The sequence below is a fragment of the Mus pahari genome, chromosome 7, assembly GCF_900095145.1.
Source record: "Mus pahari chromosome 7, PAHARI_EIJ_v1.1, whole genome shotgun sequence".
NCBI lineage: Eukaryota > Metazoa > Chordata > Mammalia > Rodentia > Muridae > Mus > Mus pahari.
The window spans coordinates 34,468,511-34,486,167 of NC_034596.1; the positions used below are offsets into that span (position 1 = coordinate 34,468,511).

The 17,657-nt window shown below is 40.6% G+C and overlaps 1 protein-coding gene across 1 annotated transcript in view; it reads right to left on the reverse strand.

Moving 5' to 3' along the window:
• Nucleotides 1–17,657, reverse strand: part of Bzw2 (basic leucine zipper and W2 domains 2) — a 59,194-nt gene that overhangs the window by 22,579 nt on the left and 18,958 nt on the right. Inside the window, exons 2-5 of the mRNA XM_021201575.2 lie at nucleotides 14,882–14,946; nucleotides 9,969–10,145; nucleotides 3,809–3,912; nucleotides 583–648 (exon numbers count right to left, since the gene is read on the reverse strand). Coding sequence (XP_021057234.1) covers nucleotides 583–648; nucleotides 3,809–3,912; nucleotides 9,969–10,145; nucleotides 14,882–14,946 — 412 coding nt within the window. The remainder of the gene's footprint in view (nucleotides 1–582; nucleotides 649–3,808; nucleotides 3,913–9,968; nucleotides 10,146–14,881; nucleotides 14,947–17,657) is intronic.

A 17,657-nucleotide genomic window follows, 5' to 3' on the forward strand; every position in this document is an offset into this window, starting at 1 on the left:
GCCGTGGCCTGTGGTCCTCCTTTCCCTAACTCTCCTCTGCTTTGTGCTGTGACTAAATTTTCTCAGTGTCATCATTCCTCAGGCATGATGCTGAGATTTCCCGGGGGACCCCAACCACAGCAGAGACTTGACTGAGTTTTCATCACTCAACACCAACGCAAAGTTCCCGGCATTAATATAGGTTTGTTTTTACATGAGGGTGATGCGATCCAGCTCTGTAACATTTGTAGGACACACTAACTCACCATCCCTAGCATCTGAGAGAGATGTCATTCTCTAGGTTTTTACACTGAGTGGAAGAACCTTAATCAGAGCCTTTGACTTCTATTCCATGTCTAGTAAGCTCTAAACAAACAAAAAAAGACCACCTCACGCCAGAAAGTAAGAGGGCTAAAGTTAAAAATTCTCTGTGTGTATACGTATCCATGTGTGTGTGTGTGTGTGTGTGTGTGTGTGTGTGTGTGTGTCTGCCTGCCTGTCTGTATCTGTGGGTGTGTGGTTTGTTTTTTAGATATGGTCTTGTTTTGTAGCCCATGTTGACCCCAAGTTCAGGATCCTTCTTCCTTAGATATTTGAATTTACCTTTTTCATTTCATCTTCAAATGCCTTTTCCAAATACTTGTATCTCCTGATGAGTTTATTGAAGACCTAAATATAAAGCAGAATTATTGAATTATGCAAATAATTTTAAAGGTCACAGACAGAAGGGGAAAAATCTACAATAGATCTACAATAATAAAAAGATAAATATACTCTTACTAAGAAGAGGTACCATGACCCCAGGAAAAATAAGATCAAATCCATAATAGGATACAGCAAACTGAAGAATAGAAACAGGGGCTGGAGACGTAGATCCAAGGTTAAGAGTGCTTGCTGCGTTTTCAGAGGACTGAGTTTAATTCCCAGCACCCATGTTGGGAAGCTCAAAAGCTCCTGTAACTCTAGCTATAGGGGAATGGAAATGGTCTTAAAGAGCTCCTGCACTTGTACATATATCCTTACACAAACACATAAACACATTAAAAATAAAAATATAATCTAAAAAGAAAAAAAATAAAACAAAACAATTAATAAATGTTGATGAAAATAAAATAGGATTTATAATCCTCCACATTAGACACTGAATATGTCTGAAACAAAGGGGTTATAGATAAAATCACTGAGTCAGTGGCATGGGCGAGAGAGCAGAGTTCAGGGCACACTACTATCCAGATGGATCACAAACACATTTTTGGTAGATGAACATAAAACATAATCTACTTAGCTATGAAGAATTATTGGCCTCACCATCCCCTCAGAACCCCAAAGCAGGACTTGCCTTTCTGTCCTGAGACGAGACTGTTCTGTACAGGAATGATCCTTTTACTCAAACAGGAATCTTGTAAGTCCTGATTATCTTTAGTAACCACGGATACATCTGAACCCACGTGCTGCTTTCTCTAATATCCACATCACATACTTCTAAAATTTTGTTGTGTTTCTTCATATAACGAAGAAGACCAAGAACAACTGTCTAAAATCACCTCAGGTTTTCAATCACCACACTGTGAAAGTGTTTGCCAAGTAAACATATATAGCTTATATAAAATTAATTTCCAACTCAAACACTCTTTTAATTTTTTTCTTCTGACTGAGCACCCCATTGGCTAGCTTTTTCTGTCAGTCTATAAATAAGCAACAATTTAAAAGCCCAAACACAGACCAGAAGATCTTTGGTTTTATAAAAAATTATCCATCCATCCATCCATCATCCATCCATCATCCATCCATCCTTCTTTCTGTGTGTGTGAGTGCACAGTATTATTGCACTCATGTGGAGTCCTGAGGAAAACTTTTGAGAATTGCTTTTTTCCTTCTGCCAAATAGGTCCAGGGGACTGAACTCAGATCATCAGGCGCAGTACAGTTGTCTTTACCCAGAGTCATCAGAGCCCCAGAAGATCTTCCTTCATATCAAATATGAAAAAATGGACTCACTTGCTTAAAGACACCACCCTACTAAGACACGATAAAGAGGCAAACTGTACTGTATCTATCTTTACATTTATAGGAGCAGCTGTCCCTATGACTTCCAGTTTTGTTTCGTTTTAATCTGTTTTCACTGGAATTCAAATAATGATCTGCAGCAACTTGATACTGAAAATTCTATTATGATACGGTAGACAATGGACTGTTATTAATTGTCAACGAAATCAGACTTAGGAATTATGAACCTTCCAGCCGTGGCAGTGCAATAGGCAGAGGCATTGGGAGTTTGAAGCCAGCCTGGGCTATGAGAGACCCAGCCCCAAATCAATGAGATGAGCTATGGAACTGAGTGTTAGTATTTAAACCTATGCCTTCTCTTATATACACAGCAGAAACAAAGACATCTAGAGGACAGACCAGTGTCTGAGCAATTTATTCCTGTCTGCTTAATCTGTTTCAGGAAAAAAATAATCTTTTCCCTGATTTTGGGAGAGAAGCATGTGCAAGCCATGCAAATACATGCTCCCCACTGAGCCACTCTGCCAGACTGGACTTTTGAAGAGTCCATCCATATAGAACCAGAATAGAAAAAGCAGGTCTAATTATCTGTATTTATAGCTGATGGCTTCCTGACCTTTCACTGGGCCTTAAAATTCACTAGTTTTTTTTTCTTTTAAAACCAAGCTAATGTGGGCAAACTAATACTCTATAATTTGGTTTAATATTGCCCTAAAACCCAGTGAGTTTGAACACACTTGCAAACATTTAATGGAGATTTGTTTCTTCTCCTTTGAAATGTCTCTATCAGACTTTCTTAGAAAGCATAACTTACCTCATTTTACCATTGACTCACGAATCTCTTATAGGTTTTATGCTATACAGGTATCTTTTCCACTCTTACTCAATTTTGAGACTGGGTCCAATGAAATCCCTACTGGTCAACTCACTGCGTGGCTGAGGATGACTCTGAATTTCTGCCCTGCCTATGACCGCCTCCACAGTTCTGCGATTGCACATGCGTTCCACGTGTCCACCCACTTTATGCAGTGCCGGGCGGTCAAGCCTGGGCTATTATATGCACACTAGGCAAGTACTCTACCAGCCAAATTACACTCATAGCCCCTTCTTACTCTTTATGATCTTTTAAAAATTGGTTTCTTTTATTTCTGTGCATTAGTGTCTTGCCTGTATGTATGTCTGTGCACCATGTGCATGTTAGTACCCTAGAGGCCAGGAGGGGTAGTCTGATTCCCTGGGACCTGAGTTGCAAGCTGTCCCATGGGTGCTGAAAATTAAACCCAGGTCTTGTAGAAGAGTAGCTAGTGGTCTTGACCACTGTGCAATCTCTCCAGTCCTCTTCATTTTCTTTAATCGCTGCTTAGCGCGTATTCTGTTAATATAAACCATAAAACTATCCAATGAGTGCTGCATCAATTTTCCTCCTTAGTGGTAGTATATGGAACACCGTGGTGATAATCACAGTCGTTGCTATTTCATACATGCTCAAGTATGGCCGCAAGATGTCTTAAGATCAAGAAGTAAAAACAAAGGGTCACAGGGAATGGGCACCCTTAGTATGATAAGAAGGAGCAAAACTGTCTTCTCCAAAAAATTAGGATGACGACTGTGCAACAAAAATCCAGCTGCAGCGGGCACCGGAAGCTTTGCAGCTGAGGGGCAAAGGTGTGGTACTTGATGCTTTCTGTTCTACTAGGAATGCAACTGTGTATTTCTCCACATCTAAGGGTCTGTCTAGCCCTGTTCTAGGAGCTCTTTCCCAGCCATTGCGTTCAAGGGCTTGTGATCCATCACACTGGCATTCTTCCCGGGCTGGAAGCTACCTGAGCGTAGTTTCGGATGGTTTCATGATCTTCATTTGCTGAAAACACACAGTGCTTGGTCATCTTGGTCTTGTCACCATCGTCTATGCGTGTTCCTCCAGGGGCTGTGAAGACAAGTTATTACAGTTAGGACGCAGCAGAGGGACAACGCCAAAATATGAAGAGAGGGGCAGGGAAAACACTGAAGAGTAGACGTAAAAAAAAAAAAATGAGCCACAGTACATTCCATTGGATGCACATGTGTCAACCAAGACAGGTTCCAATCAGGACAATCCAAATAAGCTGCTCCATATCATACACTGACCGCACCAGTGCCATGTCCCAGCCTTCGCTAGATTCTAGTGTTATAAATCTAGTTCTTTCCAAAGTGGGTACTTAACAATGGAAACTAACTTCTATTCAGTGAAATGAATTCCATTATCCCCAGTGCCACTTCTGCTGCTTCCCACATTTGGCCGTGCCTTTTTCGGGACTGGTAAATGCCTTGCTGGACCTCATTCACGTAACTGTAGGATTATACAGACACAATTCTTTGTTTTTGTATTACTATTTTCAATTACATACATACATACATACATATATGTGTGTGTGTGTGTGTGTGTGTGTGTGTGTGTGTGTGTGTGTCTGTACACACGTGAGTGCTGATAATTACAGAGACAAGAAGAGGATGTCAGATTCCCTGAAGCTGAAGTTATTAATCACTGAGCCAACTCTTAGTGCAAGATCCAACTTTAGATGGCAAGTCTGCTGGGAGTGGGTTATTAGTCCCAGCTGTGGTGTCAACCATATTAACCAATTCTTATGGGCATTTTTGGCTTTTATTGGGGGAGCAGGAATGTTTCTAAAACCATTTCCTCTTTCATTAACACAATTTTCCATATGTGATTAATAGTCTGTACTGACTCCTTGAACTTGTCCTTAGTCATCAAGTACCTGCATTGGTTGGAACAGTATTTTATTCTCTTATTGTTTTGCTAGAAGAATTGGACCGGAACCAGAGTGTCTTTTGATGAGAGTTCAATTTCCAGGTTCCCGTAAATTGTAACAATGGCTCCCATAAGCACTGATTGACTTCAAGGGCAGGATCAAAGCATCAAGCATTTCTGTTTTTCACTGCTATTTCATTTTGGTTAAGGGGGGCGTTGAGTGGCCCATGTTAGAGTGATGCTTCTTCTATACTTAATAAGTATTTGAAGCATATAGTTTTAAAATAAGCTATTGTGCTCTGCACCTTAGGTACAGCAACAAAGAGACCAGAGTTGTTATCTTCTCATCAGTCCCTTGCTAACTTTGTGTGCTTTAGCTTTAATTTAAATTTGTTATTGGGTGAAAAGTTCACAGAGCCAGTTTTGTTACTAGACATAGGCTCTTTGAGACTCTAGCAAATGGTTTTGTAAATAAAGTAATTTTAGTGAAGTAGGCTCTTGAAGGAATCTGTTTTCCTTAAGTCAACTTATGTACCCAATGTACATTAATTAACGAACACAACCAACTGGAACAACGTTCTATTAAGAAGATAATCTTCTCAAACCTCTGGACTAGTTGTTCTTTCCTGGTAAAAATGACAGAACTGGACAATCTGACCTTGAAGCTACAGACTTTTCCCTGAGGAGGGACATGTTTTAAAAATTACATTTGTTCACACATACAACAGATACACTTGTCATACACTGATGTATACTTGCATTTAAAATGTTTTTTCATCAAATTAGAAGTAAGCATGAACTGCCACTTCAACATTTTGGAACACCACTACTTTTCATGGTAGTAGTAGTAAAAGAAAATAGATCCCTTGTAGCGAGTTTTTCTCAAGATAGAGGTAAAAGAGAAAAGAAAAGTATTCTTTGAAGAAAGACCAAGAACAATAGGAAAACTCTGTGGTATAAAGGAAATTCCTGTTCAACTGGTTGTTTAACAAAGGATTCACATTGAAAGAAGGAACTTGTCTTAGTTCATTAATTACCCCATAAATCTGGTTTTAAAGGCATCTGGGGTTGTATACCTAGACTAACTATTCCAAAGATTTTGCCCTACTTTCCTGCTGTAGGTACTGACACAGTGTGAAGGATGAGATTTGGGCTGCAGAGCTAAACTGGCTATTGATTGTAAATAAGCCCTCAAGATAGTCATCGATGGTCAGTGGGCAGATACTTCAACACCTTTACAGGGCCAGTGGAGAAGAGTGAAAGAGTGGTGGAAAAGAACATCTAGCAATCTAGTAAGAGAGGAAGGAAATAAAAACAGCTCAACAAAGGCAGCAGGGTTAAGGGGGCTGCCTGGAGGCCACTGGCAACCCAGAATACATCATACAGTTGTGATACAGAACTTGAATTATCTATGCAAATGAGCTGCCCACATGAGCAATTATAATTGCATGGTTCCACAGGACCAGGCAACACAGCGATGTGTGACACACTCGCTGACCATTATTGCTGCACAGATTTGCCAGTGTAGTGATAAAATTCACGATAACCAGTGAATATTAAAAGTCATGCTAGAACATTCTATAATATTAATTTAAAAAATAGCAATTGTTAATTTAATTGACAAGATCTAAAAAAAGACAGATGGAAGTAAAGACCCATGATTTACATAGAGCAAAATGTTAACTAAAGCATTCTCTGAAACTGCTAGGATCCTTATTACCATCTATCCATTCATTCCCTGGTGCTTTGTTAATTACACAGGGCAGGACCCGGGATCTGTGTCCACAGACACTGGAATTCAATAGTCTTCAACACTGCTGGGCTATATTCAAATCACCCCAAATGTAATATTCATTGAGGTGAAGGGCAGAATATATTGCTTAGTAAACTTAAATTAACATGCATAGCAACACACACACACACACACACACACACACACATTTACTATACTGTATATAGCTTTCTTGGATTCTACACCGATGAATGATTTGTATAAATGGTAACACAAAATTAATTCAGTATGTAGTGAAAGTTGGCAATGTTTAACAAGGCCTGGTGATGTCTGGGGCCACGTTCCATACCAGAACATGTAAACAGAGTTCACAAGAGGCTTTAAATCAAAACAGAGGAATGCGTTTGCCCTATGGTAAGGCAGATTGACTTAGCCAATGTTTCTCAACTGGAAGCACAGGCAGCATCTGAGGCAGACACTTTGCATTTGCAGTGTATCTACTATCTTATCGGTGCACCCGGCACACTTGCTCCTCACTTCCAAGTATTTGTAACAAACAAAAAAATATTTCCACAGATTTGCAAATCTCTTATTGTTCTAAAATGGCACACAGCTACAATGGAAATCAACTAAAGGAACTTAGATCTAAAAGGGCTGGGGAGATAGTTCAGTTGTTATAAAGACCAGAACTTAAGAGTTCTAGAAGCTAAAATACCCAGTGGCTATTAAGAAAGCAGGAACATGGGATTCCCTAGAGCAAGTGGGCTAGCCAGTGTAGTCATCTGAGCAAGCTTGGGTTTTGACTGAGAGACCTCTCTTGTCTCACTGAGTAACTCGGAAGAGCTATAAAGGAGGATTCCTGACCTTGGGCTTTCACATGCATGTGCATATATGTATGTGCATGTAGAGGAAAAAAGAAAAGCTATCATTTGATATCTGAATTCATTAAGTACACAGGAAAGATCTAAAAGACATAAGCAAATAGTCAAAGACACAGCCTTCTATAAACACTTCAGATTACGAACACATAAAGCAGTTGGCTTTTGGCTTAAGTAGTGGTCATGTCCTAATGTCAACAGAAACTCTTGAGTTCTATGCTCTATGAACCAGCCATCATTTTAAACCGGCATTTGAAAACAAGATATATATACCATACCAATGGCATGTAATCAGGGTTTCAATAGGCAACTGCTTTACGTTCTAAAAAGGCTGTGTGATTACACATATTAGAAATACCCTCACAAATTAAAACTGATAAAGCTCCCACTTATGTATCCAATAACATGAAGTGATTCTTTGGATATTACAATGTAAAGTATATTACTGATATACCACTCAATCCTATAGGACAAGCAGTTATAGAAAGGGCCAATCATACCTTAAATGAGATGCTTATTAAACACAAAAGGAAAGTAAAAACCTAAATGATGCTTTGTTAACAGTCTTCTTAATAAGTTAGGCTACAACAGCAGCTGAGAGACACTAGGTTATTGACGAAAACCGAGGAACTAAGGCAATCAATATACTCTAAGGATGTGTACATTAGAATGGAAAACTGCAGTAGTTTTCAGATGGGGAGGTAGTTACGCTTATGTATCTACAGGGAATGAAAACATAATCTGGATAGCAGCCACACTTATAAAGTCCAGGGAAAACCTTTTATCAGTTGCAACATGAATGTCTTCACAAAGCAAATAGCCCAGGTGACGCACAGACAGTCTCAGTTACTGATCTCTCCAAAAGACCAAAAATGCATGCAACTTCAAAAGGGCTCTCCATGTCATCAGTCACACCAAGTCTGGATAATGCTTTCTTCTACAGGACAGACAACACCGAGACTGGCTGAACGCAGACACTGGGCTACAAATGCTACGTGTAGCTTTTTTTCAGATTAACCACTTTCCCCTTCCCTTTTGTACTGGTTAGTTTTGTGTCAACTTGACACAGCTGGAGTTATCACAGAGAAAGGAGTTTCAGTTGGGGAAATGCCTCCACGAGATCCAGCTGCAAGGCATTTTCTCAATTAGTGACCAAGGGGGAAGGGCCCCTTGTGGGTGGTGCCATCTCTGGGCTGGTAGTCTTGGGTTCTATAAGAGAGCAGGCTGAGCAAGCCAGGGGAAGCAAGCCAGTAAAGAACATCCCTCCATGGCCTCTGCATCAGCTCCTGCTTCTTGACCTGCTTGAGTTCCAGTCCTGACTTCCTTGGTGATGAATAGCAGTATGGAAGTGTAAGCCGAATAATAATAATAAACCCTTTCCTCCTCAACTGCTTCTTGGTCATGATGTTGTGCAGGAATAGAAACCCTGACTAAGACACCTTTGGTCCCCAAACACAAATTCTTCTTCCCAACTGAGCAGGAAGCAATTATAAAAGGACTGTCTCCCGGTCCCTTAAGTTGGGCCGGACAGTTTTGTTCATTTGATGTGTTAAGGTTGTTATCATCCAGAGTGGTGGGTGGTTTTCTTTAGTGGCTATATATTGGTAGAAATGTGAGGTTGTTTTCTTGGATTACTGTTTGACTATCTGGTGCCATAGGCTGTTTGTTTAAGGCGTGAGGCGAAGTCTTAGTTTTCTGGCTCTTATAATTGTTTCTAACACGCGTAGATTGCTAGTATTAGAGAAAAAGACAATTATTAAAAAGAAAGGGGGCTGTGAAGTGGAAATTCCTGGTATTTATTGAGACTCGGTTGTGTCAGAATGCTTTGCTGGAGACTGTCTTACTGATGCAGACATGTGGGAGGGTGTTTTGGAGAATAAATACATGGTGCTTTTCTGGAAGCTAAGCGGAAAAGGGGCATGTGGTGTCTGAGGTCTGGAAAGGGTAAAGTATAACCTAACAGACAGTGGATGATGCTGTGCGGCACTGGTTCACCTTGCCACTCTTTGCTGGTCTTCCACTGAGGATGCTGTACCATTGGTTCACCTTGTCCTCTTTGCTGATCATGTTGTGAATTTGTAGAGAGAAACACACCAGAGAACTTCTTGTGATAGTCCAGCTTGTGACAAGCAGCTTTTCGCTGCTTCTGTGGACTTGGGCTGGTTGGCAGAGCTTTGCAGTTTCTGGACCCAACTGCCATTGCTGATTCATGAGTAGTGTTTGTGAGTGGTTCAAGCTACCGCTGTTGATTCATGTGAACTGAGCTATTAATATCCTACAACGCAGATTAGAATCACCTAAAAGAACTATATAAATAGTTCTTTTTAGAAAAACAGGTCCATAACCCCCTTTTCGCTATTCACCTTTCCTTTCCACTACTTCTGGTGAGTGGTGGACTAGAAGGGAGGTTAAAGTGTTTAAGAACCCTTATTAAAGTAGGTTTTGAAAAACGTAAGCCTATACTACATTAAAACCATTCTAAATTGTAATCTAGGTCAAAATTATAGATTTTTTTATGAAATATAATTAATATAAGCTTCCAAAGATACTATCTTAAGAGGAAATATGACAATAGAATTGAAATTCATGCACACTATAAGAAAATGCCAAACCATATGGCTTACCAAGCATGCTGCCAGCCACCAGGATATCAAAGAGTGTGTCTGCATAGCGACGGTAATCTAATCGGGAGCCAGTAGAATCCAAAAATTTGGCTACAGCTTCAAGGTCATCACCAGCTTCATTAAGCCCCTGGACAAGTGTATCCCTGAAGACTGTGGGTTCGAATTTCTCTTTTTCATCTGAAATAATAATAAATAAAATGATTTTGTGTGCATATGTGTTTATCCATATAGTCTGGAAAGAAACTGGCCATGTAAATTTCTATGATCTAAAACACCTGTCTACACATTTATTCAAACAAATTGAATAGCTCTGTACAACAAGGCCACCTAGCATTTTAAGTTTTTCACACATAGTAACTCTAACGATTACCCATTTATGTCATTTGTAGGCTAGGCTAATACTGTTTATAATCTATAAAGTCTAATCATGGGAAAAAATTATGACAACTAAAACTTAAATTATTGCTTTGTCAAAGATAAAGAAATGAAGCAGAGAATCACCAGACAGTAGAAGAAGAAAATGAACAAGACGGAGATGGATGGAGATATATCTTCTACACGACAAACTACCCTGGAGCATGGGCAGAGAACTCTGAATGTGAGAAACAAGATGTGTGATGCACACGCAGGGCAGGTACTGTCTCTGCCCTCAGAACATGACATCCAGTGTTGAAAATCCCCAAGGTGTTTTGTTGTGTGTGCAAGGATGTTATATCTATTCATATTTTTCTAGCATCCAAAGCATAACATTAAAATACTTATTCATTGAATAAGATGGTGAGATACTGTTTTAGAGTCCTGCAATCTTTATAATGGATTCTCTAGTTATTAAAATCTATTCCAAGATCACATATCCTCTAGACTCTGGAAAACGGTGCTGTAAACTCGTGCAGAAGAGGTAAATAATGATGCAGTTCTATGACTGAGCTCAGGTTTGATATTGTAGGTCATCTGAAAGGGCTGCAGAGGCTTAAGGAAAACAGGTATTATTCAGCTGATGTTCCCAGGGCTCACTGAAGAGGCAGGTATAGAATAACACACAGGCACACAATTAACAACATCATGACCTAATGTGGTGAACTGTATCTATCAATGTGGAGACATGGCACTGTGTGGCTGGGAGAGAGGTATGGGAGATGAAGAATATGATAAATATTTCCTGAGTGACAGCGAGCTCTTGGAATAACAAATGACGGAAAAGTGAAGAACTCAATGGGACAATTGAAAGAGAAAGCTCAAAGTTATCTGACAGAAGAAACTAGACAAAAAGTGAATCTTAGTCCAAAGACAAGGAAGAGGGTGGAGCTGTCAAATGATAAAATAATAGTACAGTAAAAAAAGATAGCAAACCCAAGTCAATTCAAATTACTTTTTAAATTTCCAGAAAGTTTTCTTTTTTTAAACAGAATTAAAGAATGAGTTTTTAGTTGAAAAGGGGTTAGGAACACACCACACTTAAATTGGATGCACATGAACTTTAGAAGACTAGAAACAAATCAACCACCTGAAATTTCTGGGGCATCACAAACCAAAGCCAAGTCACACATAAAGTATCAAGAAACAGAATCACACGAGCGGTTCAATAATCATGAACAATTCGGGTTCAAGACTAGTATCTTCCAAAAATTTGGCTAAAACCAAATTCCAACCTAGAGTCCCAATGTTCAACCAAACCAGAATTCTTCAAGGACAAGAGCAAAGTGAAACTTTCAAAGCCTGAGAAGTGTGGGGTAACTACAGGCTGAGCCACGACATACTACAAAGGAAGGAAAAGACACATGAGGGGGAAATAGCAGAGGTGTAGACAGTCCAGCTTCAAGGTGACTGCTCAAAGCTGAGGAGCACAGCAATGTGACCAAGGGAGCTCTTCAGTATCATAAAATGTGAGAGGAAATGAAACTTATGGACCACAATCCACCCTCCAAAATCTCAGAGATCACTGTGGAAGAGGGAGTGGAAAGAGCTTAAGCACCAGAGGCAGTGGGTAACTACAAGGATACAGTGGCTCAGGAATGTGAAGGACAGATACACACATGAATGTATCATAGCAGTGGCTGCAACATCTTGTATAAGACCCACAGAGTCCTAAATAAAAAGAAACCCAGCGTGGTGAAGGGAGTTGGGTACAAAGTTCTAACTCTTATCTGAGATGGAAATATCTACTAACTGCTGGGAGAAGGGTTAGTTTCCTGTAAAAGTGTAGCTCCCATAAGTCTTCTATAACTCAGTAGAAGGCCATGCACCTAAGGATGTTTGGGCAGCACAACCTGGTCTTGATGGAATCAAACAATAGATGTAGAATATGTGTGAGAGGGAACTGGGGTATACCTGGGAAGCTTTGGGGGAGAGAGAAATGAACATGACCAAAAGTCATTGTATGAAATTCCCAAAAGATCTCATAAAGTGAGATGCATCTAGGATATAACAATCCCTCCACCACGCTACCACTGCTATCATTTCCTTAAGATAACAAAGGGGAAGTTCAGGCTGTCTAGTTTTAAGCCATAGAAAATGAAGCCAAAACATCAAAAAAAAACAAAACAAAAAAAAAAAAAAAACAAAAAAAACCCTACTAAATTCAATTCATTGCAAGGTCACACAATGATTCTTATACAAAGAAACAGAACCAAGCTGTGCTGTGAAGATCTTGTCCACGGTCACGGGAGAGGAAAGGACAGGAGGTGGACAGGTGGGTAGGTATGATGGTCAGAGGGAGCAGAGCTGAGCCCTCTGCCTCTGTAGTGGAAGATAAATACCGCAAAAGGAAAGACAAAAAAGGAGCAAGAGACAGCCACAGAAGAATGTGATCTGGCTTCACGGTTGTGAAATCAAAAGCACCAGGTAGGAGAGTCAAAAGAGGCCCAGCTGCTAGGACTACACCTCATAGAGCCCTTTGCTTAAATTACATGCTTGCACAATTCTGGTATCATTAAAACTGTCTAGCTTGCACAGATTGGCCACTTGTAGCTGTCTAAGGTAAGAATGGGTCATAAGTAGCTAACATCATTTATACTAACATCAGAACCAGCATACTAGTCAGGGTCACGGTGGCCGAGGGGGAGACGCCATAAAGAGAGATAATAGCCACAGTGTTCACTATAAAAACAACAGATAAAAGACTCTCTGACGTCATAAGAAAAACATTACGTAGCCACCAACATGTAGATGGCAGCAACAGAAAAAAAGTGTAATGAGTCCTGTGTGGTGGGGGAGGGGAAAATGGTCAGAATTCTAGAAGAACAGAGGACATAGGCTGCAGGGCAGGGTAATCATAGCCCTGAGCTAGGGGAACTCACGGGCAAGCAGAGAAAACAACCTCTGACTCAGAACCTAACCCCAAGGGTCACTCTCCCTTCTCCGGAGACAGATGTTTTCTTCCTCACAATAAGAAAAACACAGGAAATAAAAAGATCGTAGGTCATTCATTAATTCTATGACTGAGGTCATTCTCACAATGATACAATAAGCTTTGATGTTGACTCAGGTGGTAGATCGGATTGTGATAATTTGGAAATTACAACCCGAGGAACTGGGAAATACAGTTGGGGGCTCGGAGGAACAAGCCAGGCTGTGCCAAGAGTCCACACAGTAAAGAATTATTTTCATGTAATAGACAACTTCAAGCCTTGTGTTGGGGTTGGCCATGGCGGTGCATGCTTGGACCTCAGCACAGGAGGGAGGCGGGCAGAGACCTAAGGTCACCGGGGTCTATAGAGTAGCCAGGATGCACAGAGATACACAGAGGAACCCTGTCTCAAAAACCAAACCAACCACTCAAGAACTTAGGCTTATCAGAAGTCCTTAATCTCTCATCAATTTCCCAAAGGGACTGCCAAGAAAGAGGGAAGATACAAGACAGCCCAACATGGCTGCAGATGGATGTTTTGGTGTGATGTCAATGTTCACGGTCACCTTGAAAAAAAATCTAGAATCATCTTGGAGATGGTCCCCAGGGAATATTTTCTTCAGTGATATCTTCTGACTGTGGAGATTATGTGAGCAGCTGCTCTAACCTACCAGTGCCTCAGCCTCCACACCATAATGGACGGTGAGCAGAATAAACCCTTAAACGGCTTGTGGCAGAGTATTTTAATACAGGAAAAGATGTGAAGACAGGGAGGAATAGTGCCTGAGGGCAAACGGTCACTGAGCTTAGAAACCCTAATTTCAGGTTTACTAGGATTCTTCTTTCAGGGTGAAAAGTCTCTTTTGTTCACCCTGGCTGTCAAGAGCTGGGGATGTAGCTTAGAGATAAAGCAATCATCTCACATGTGCCCATGTGCAAGGCCCTGGCCAGGCCCGATCATTAGCTCAGGAGGAAAAGAAGTTGAAAGAGAAACCACACAGGTATGGTGACTCCTGCGTGTAGTCATGAGTTTCAGCACTCAAGAAGCTGAAACTGGAAGACTGGCAAGTCCAAGGCCTGCTGGGACTACATGGTGAATTCTGCTCACAGCAGGAATGAGTGAAAGTCCCATGTGTTTCTAGGGCCAGTACGGCTCGATTTAATCTGACTTCAAATTTTGGGAACCTCTTTCCCCTGGCATTTCTACCTTTTTCGTGAATATTTCCTCAAAAAAAAAAAAAAAAACCAAAAAAACCAAAAACAAAAAAAACAAAACAAAGCACATAACAGGAAACTAAAATATAAAAAGCGATGTAACAATCAGTAAGGTTGTAAATGTAAGAAGCAGCCAAGCGAATCCACTGTTTTCTTTTTATCCTTAAAGAGGCACAGCCCCGGGGAGGACATGAGATTCCACCATGGCTGCACCACAGAATTGAAGCTATTTAGAGTTCCAGAGCAGCAGTAAGGGGAAGTGGGAGACAATTCAAACTCTTCTCATTTCCAATGATTTGATTAGAACACACATACACTTCAACACAACACAACACAACACAACACAACCTACCCCTTTTCCGGGTTTTGAACCGCTGGCCTGTTAGTACTGGCTTCTGATGCTTATTCATAAAATTACTGAAAAAGAAAAACATTTATGTACTTTAAATTAGCATTCCAAACAATCCTAAATAGATAATCAGTACATGTTCAACCCCAATCATGTGGGAATATGGCTTTTATACTACTGGATTGACAACATGTGAAAGTTTACCAAGAACCACTTTTGGCAAAGGTTGGGAAACAGCCACCTGCACAATGTTGGCAGAAGTTAGACTTCATGCCATGCTTTCGGGGAGTATATGGTGAATATCTGTGAATACTTACATGCGTACACCCTGCAGTCTAACAATTACTTTCCTCCTGTTGTCCTAAAGCTACACTCACACACCGAGGCAAACATACATGAATGTGAAATACAGTTGCAGCATTCCACACAGATCTAGTTACGCAAATCACAACTTACCCGCTGCCTAGAATGTTGGCAGCCTCAGAAGAGAATGAATTAGATCTAACTCTGATGCCTAGCAACTTCTGCTTCTATCTCTGATGACGGAGTTATGTTAGGACCCCATTTTCCCCATCACGCACTGCATTGGGATCTCACTGGCTTGTGCTTTTTGCTCCAAAAGACAAGATGGAGTCTAGCGTCTGAGGCCACAGACCCGCTTCTTCCAGGTCAACTCCCCCAGCTGATCCTGTTACTTACTCTGTGCATACACTCATGCCTCCCCTGCAGAGGACTTCCTGTCTGAGAGAAGCATCTCCTGCTTCCTGTGCATGTAACTAGTGCTCTGGTCCTTCCGTCTTCAGGACCAGTCATTTTACTGTCATCTGATTGATCTAAGACCTAAAAAAAATCTAGGAGCGTTTTTAAGGCCTGAAAATTAAGCAGCATATAAGCATTTAAATGCTTACCTGGTAAGCAGCTATGCTAACATGTAATGATGTTCAGTTGTCAATAGGTAAAAAGTTAAAGAATGTAAAGTGTAAAGAATGTAAAGTGTAACTTATTTGCCTAAAGAGAGGGTAAATATATTTATTATGTGCTTCTCATATGTAAGAAAAAAATTAAATATTGATACATAAAATTTATTCTCTAAGACCTTTTAACTATGAATAACCTGTTGGCATGAATATATACCAAAAATATCTAGACTGCTTAAGCTACAGAGGCAAAGCAAGACAGTACGTGTTATTTAAACAGGCTACTGCATTTATCATCTACCATTTAAAAAAGTGTGGCTTGAAGCTAATCTCGGTGGCGCAGGACTATAACCCCAGCTACATGGGCGGCTGAGGCAGGAGGATTTACAATTTAAGTCTTGTTTGGGATACAGAAAAAAGTTCTAGGCCAGCCTTGGCAACTAAGTGAGACCTTGTCTCAAAATGAATGATTAAATAAAAAATTTTAAAAAGGGGTGTACCTCAGTGTTAGGGTACTAGTCACATTTGATCTTCTATACAACAAAACTTTTTTTTTTGTAAAAAAATAAATCGTGATTTGAAAATGTCTAGATTTCTTCAATTACACCACTAAGTAATCAAGAAAATCTGCAGTACCCAAGCAATGATTATTTCATGAAGTTTAGAAGAATCATTAGGAATATTGAAAAAAAAAATCATGTCACTTTATAGAATAAATGTTCCTACCCAGGGCTGGGGCTATAACTTGGTGGTAGAACACTTGCCTGGCCTGCTCTTGGTCTCATGCTCCTTCCCCAGAGCCACCAAAACCAAACCAAACCACAATTTCCTTTCTCACCAATCGCTCTGAAGAAGTAAAAGTAACTGCAAACAAAGCAACAGATGCAGAAACACAGCCGATTTCGCCACTGGCGTTGAGCTTCTAGCAACTTTATATAGTGAAAGGGAGTGCTCTGAGATACAAGGATGGCCAGCCTGAGAAGATGAGGAATAAGTCTAAGTCCTTAAGAGGTGCCAATAGCTACATTGTCAGACTCTTCATCGGCGGCACAGCTAGTTTCATGCGATGGACACTGGGTTGGAAAAGAAGCACCACACGTGGATCACTTACATCAACGGTGAGAACCACCCAGAAAAAATGTCCCTGGTGACATTTTTATCAGATGCACCCTTGGCCAGTGTACTGGCTAGCTTTGTGTCAACTTGACACAGCTGGAGTTATCACAGAGAAAGGAACTTTAGTTGGGGAAATGCCCCCATGAGATCCAGCTGTGGGGCATTTCCTCAATTAGTGATCAAGGGGGAAAAGGCCCCTTGTGGGTGGGACCATCTCTGGGCTGGTAGTCTTGGATTCTATAAGAAAGCAGGCTGAGCAAGCCAGGGGAGGCAAGCCAGTAAAGAACATCTCTCCATGGCCTCTGCATCAGCTCCTGCTTTCTGACCTGCTTGAGTTCCAGTCCTGCATCCTTTGGTGATCAAAAGCAGTATGGAAATGTAAGCCAAATAAACCCTTTCCTCCCCAACTTGCTTCTTGGTCATGATGTTGTGCAGGAATAGAAACCCTGACTAAGATACCCAGCAAACATTTAATTGATGCAAAAGTGGTACCATCTATGTCTTCCTCAACATGTCCACTGCACCCCCTCAGGTACAAACATCCCCAAATGTATTATCCCTCAACTACCAAAAATCGTTCATAGTTCAAGTCTCATTAGAAAACATGGAAAGAAAAATAAAATGAAAAAAAAAATGCAACACTGTCAAAAATGTCTTTATCTTATAAATATTTGGAAAAACTCAAGTGTGAGCTTTCTCTCAAAGTTTTTGATCTGGAATACAAACCTAAGGACTTAAACACTGTC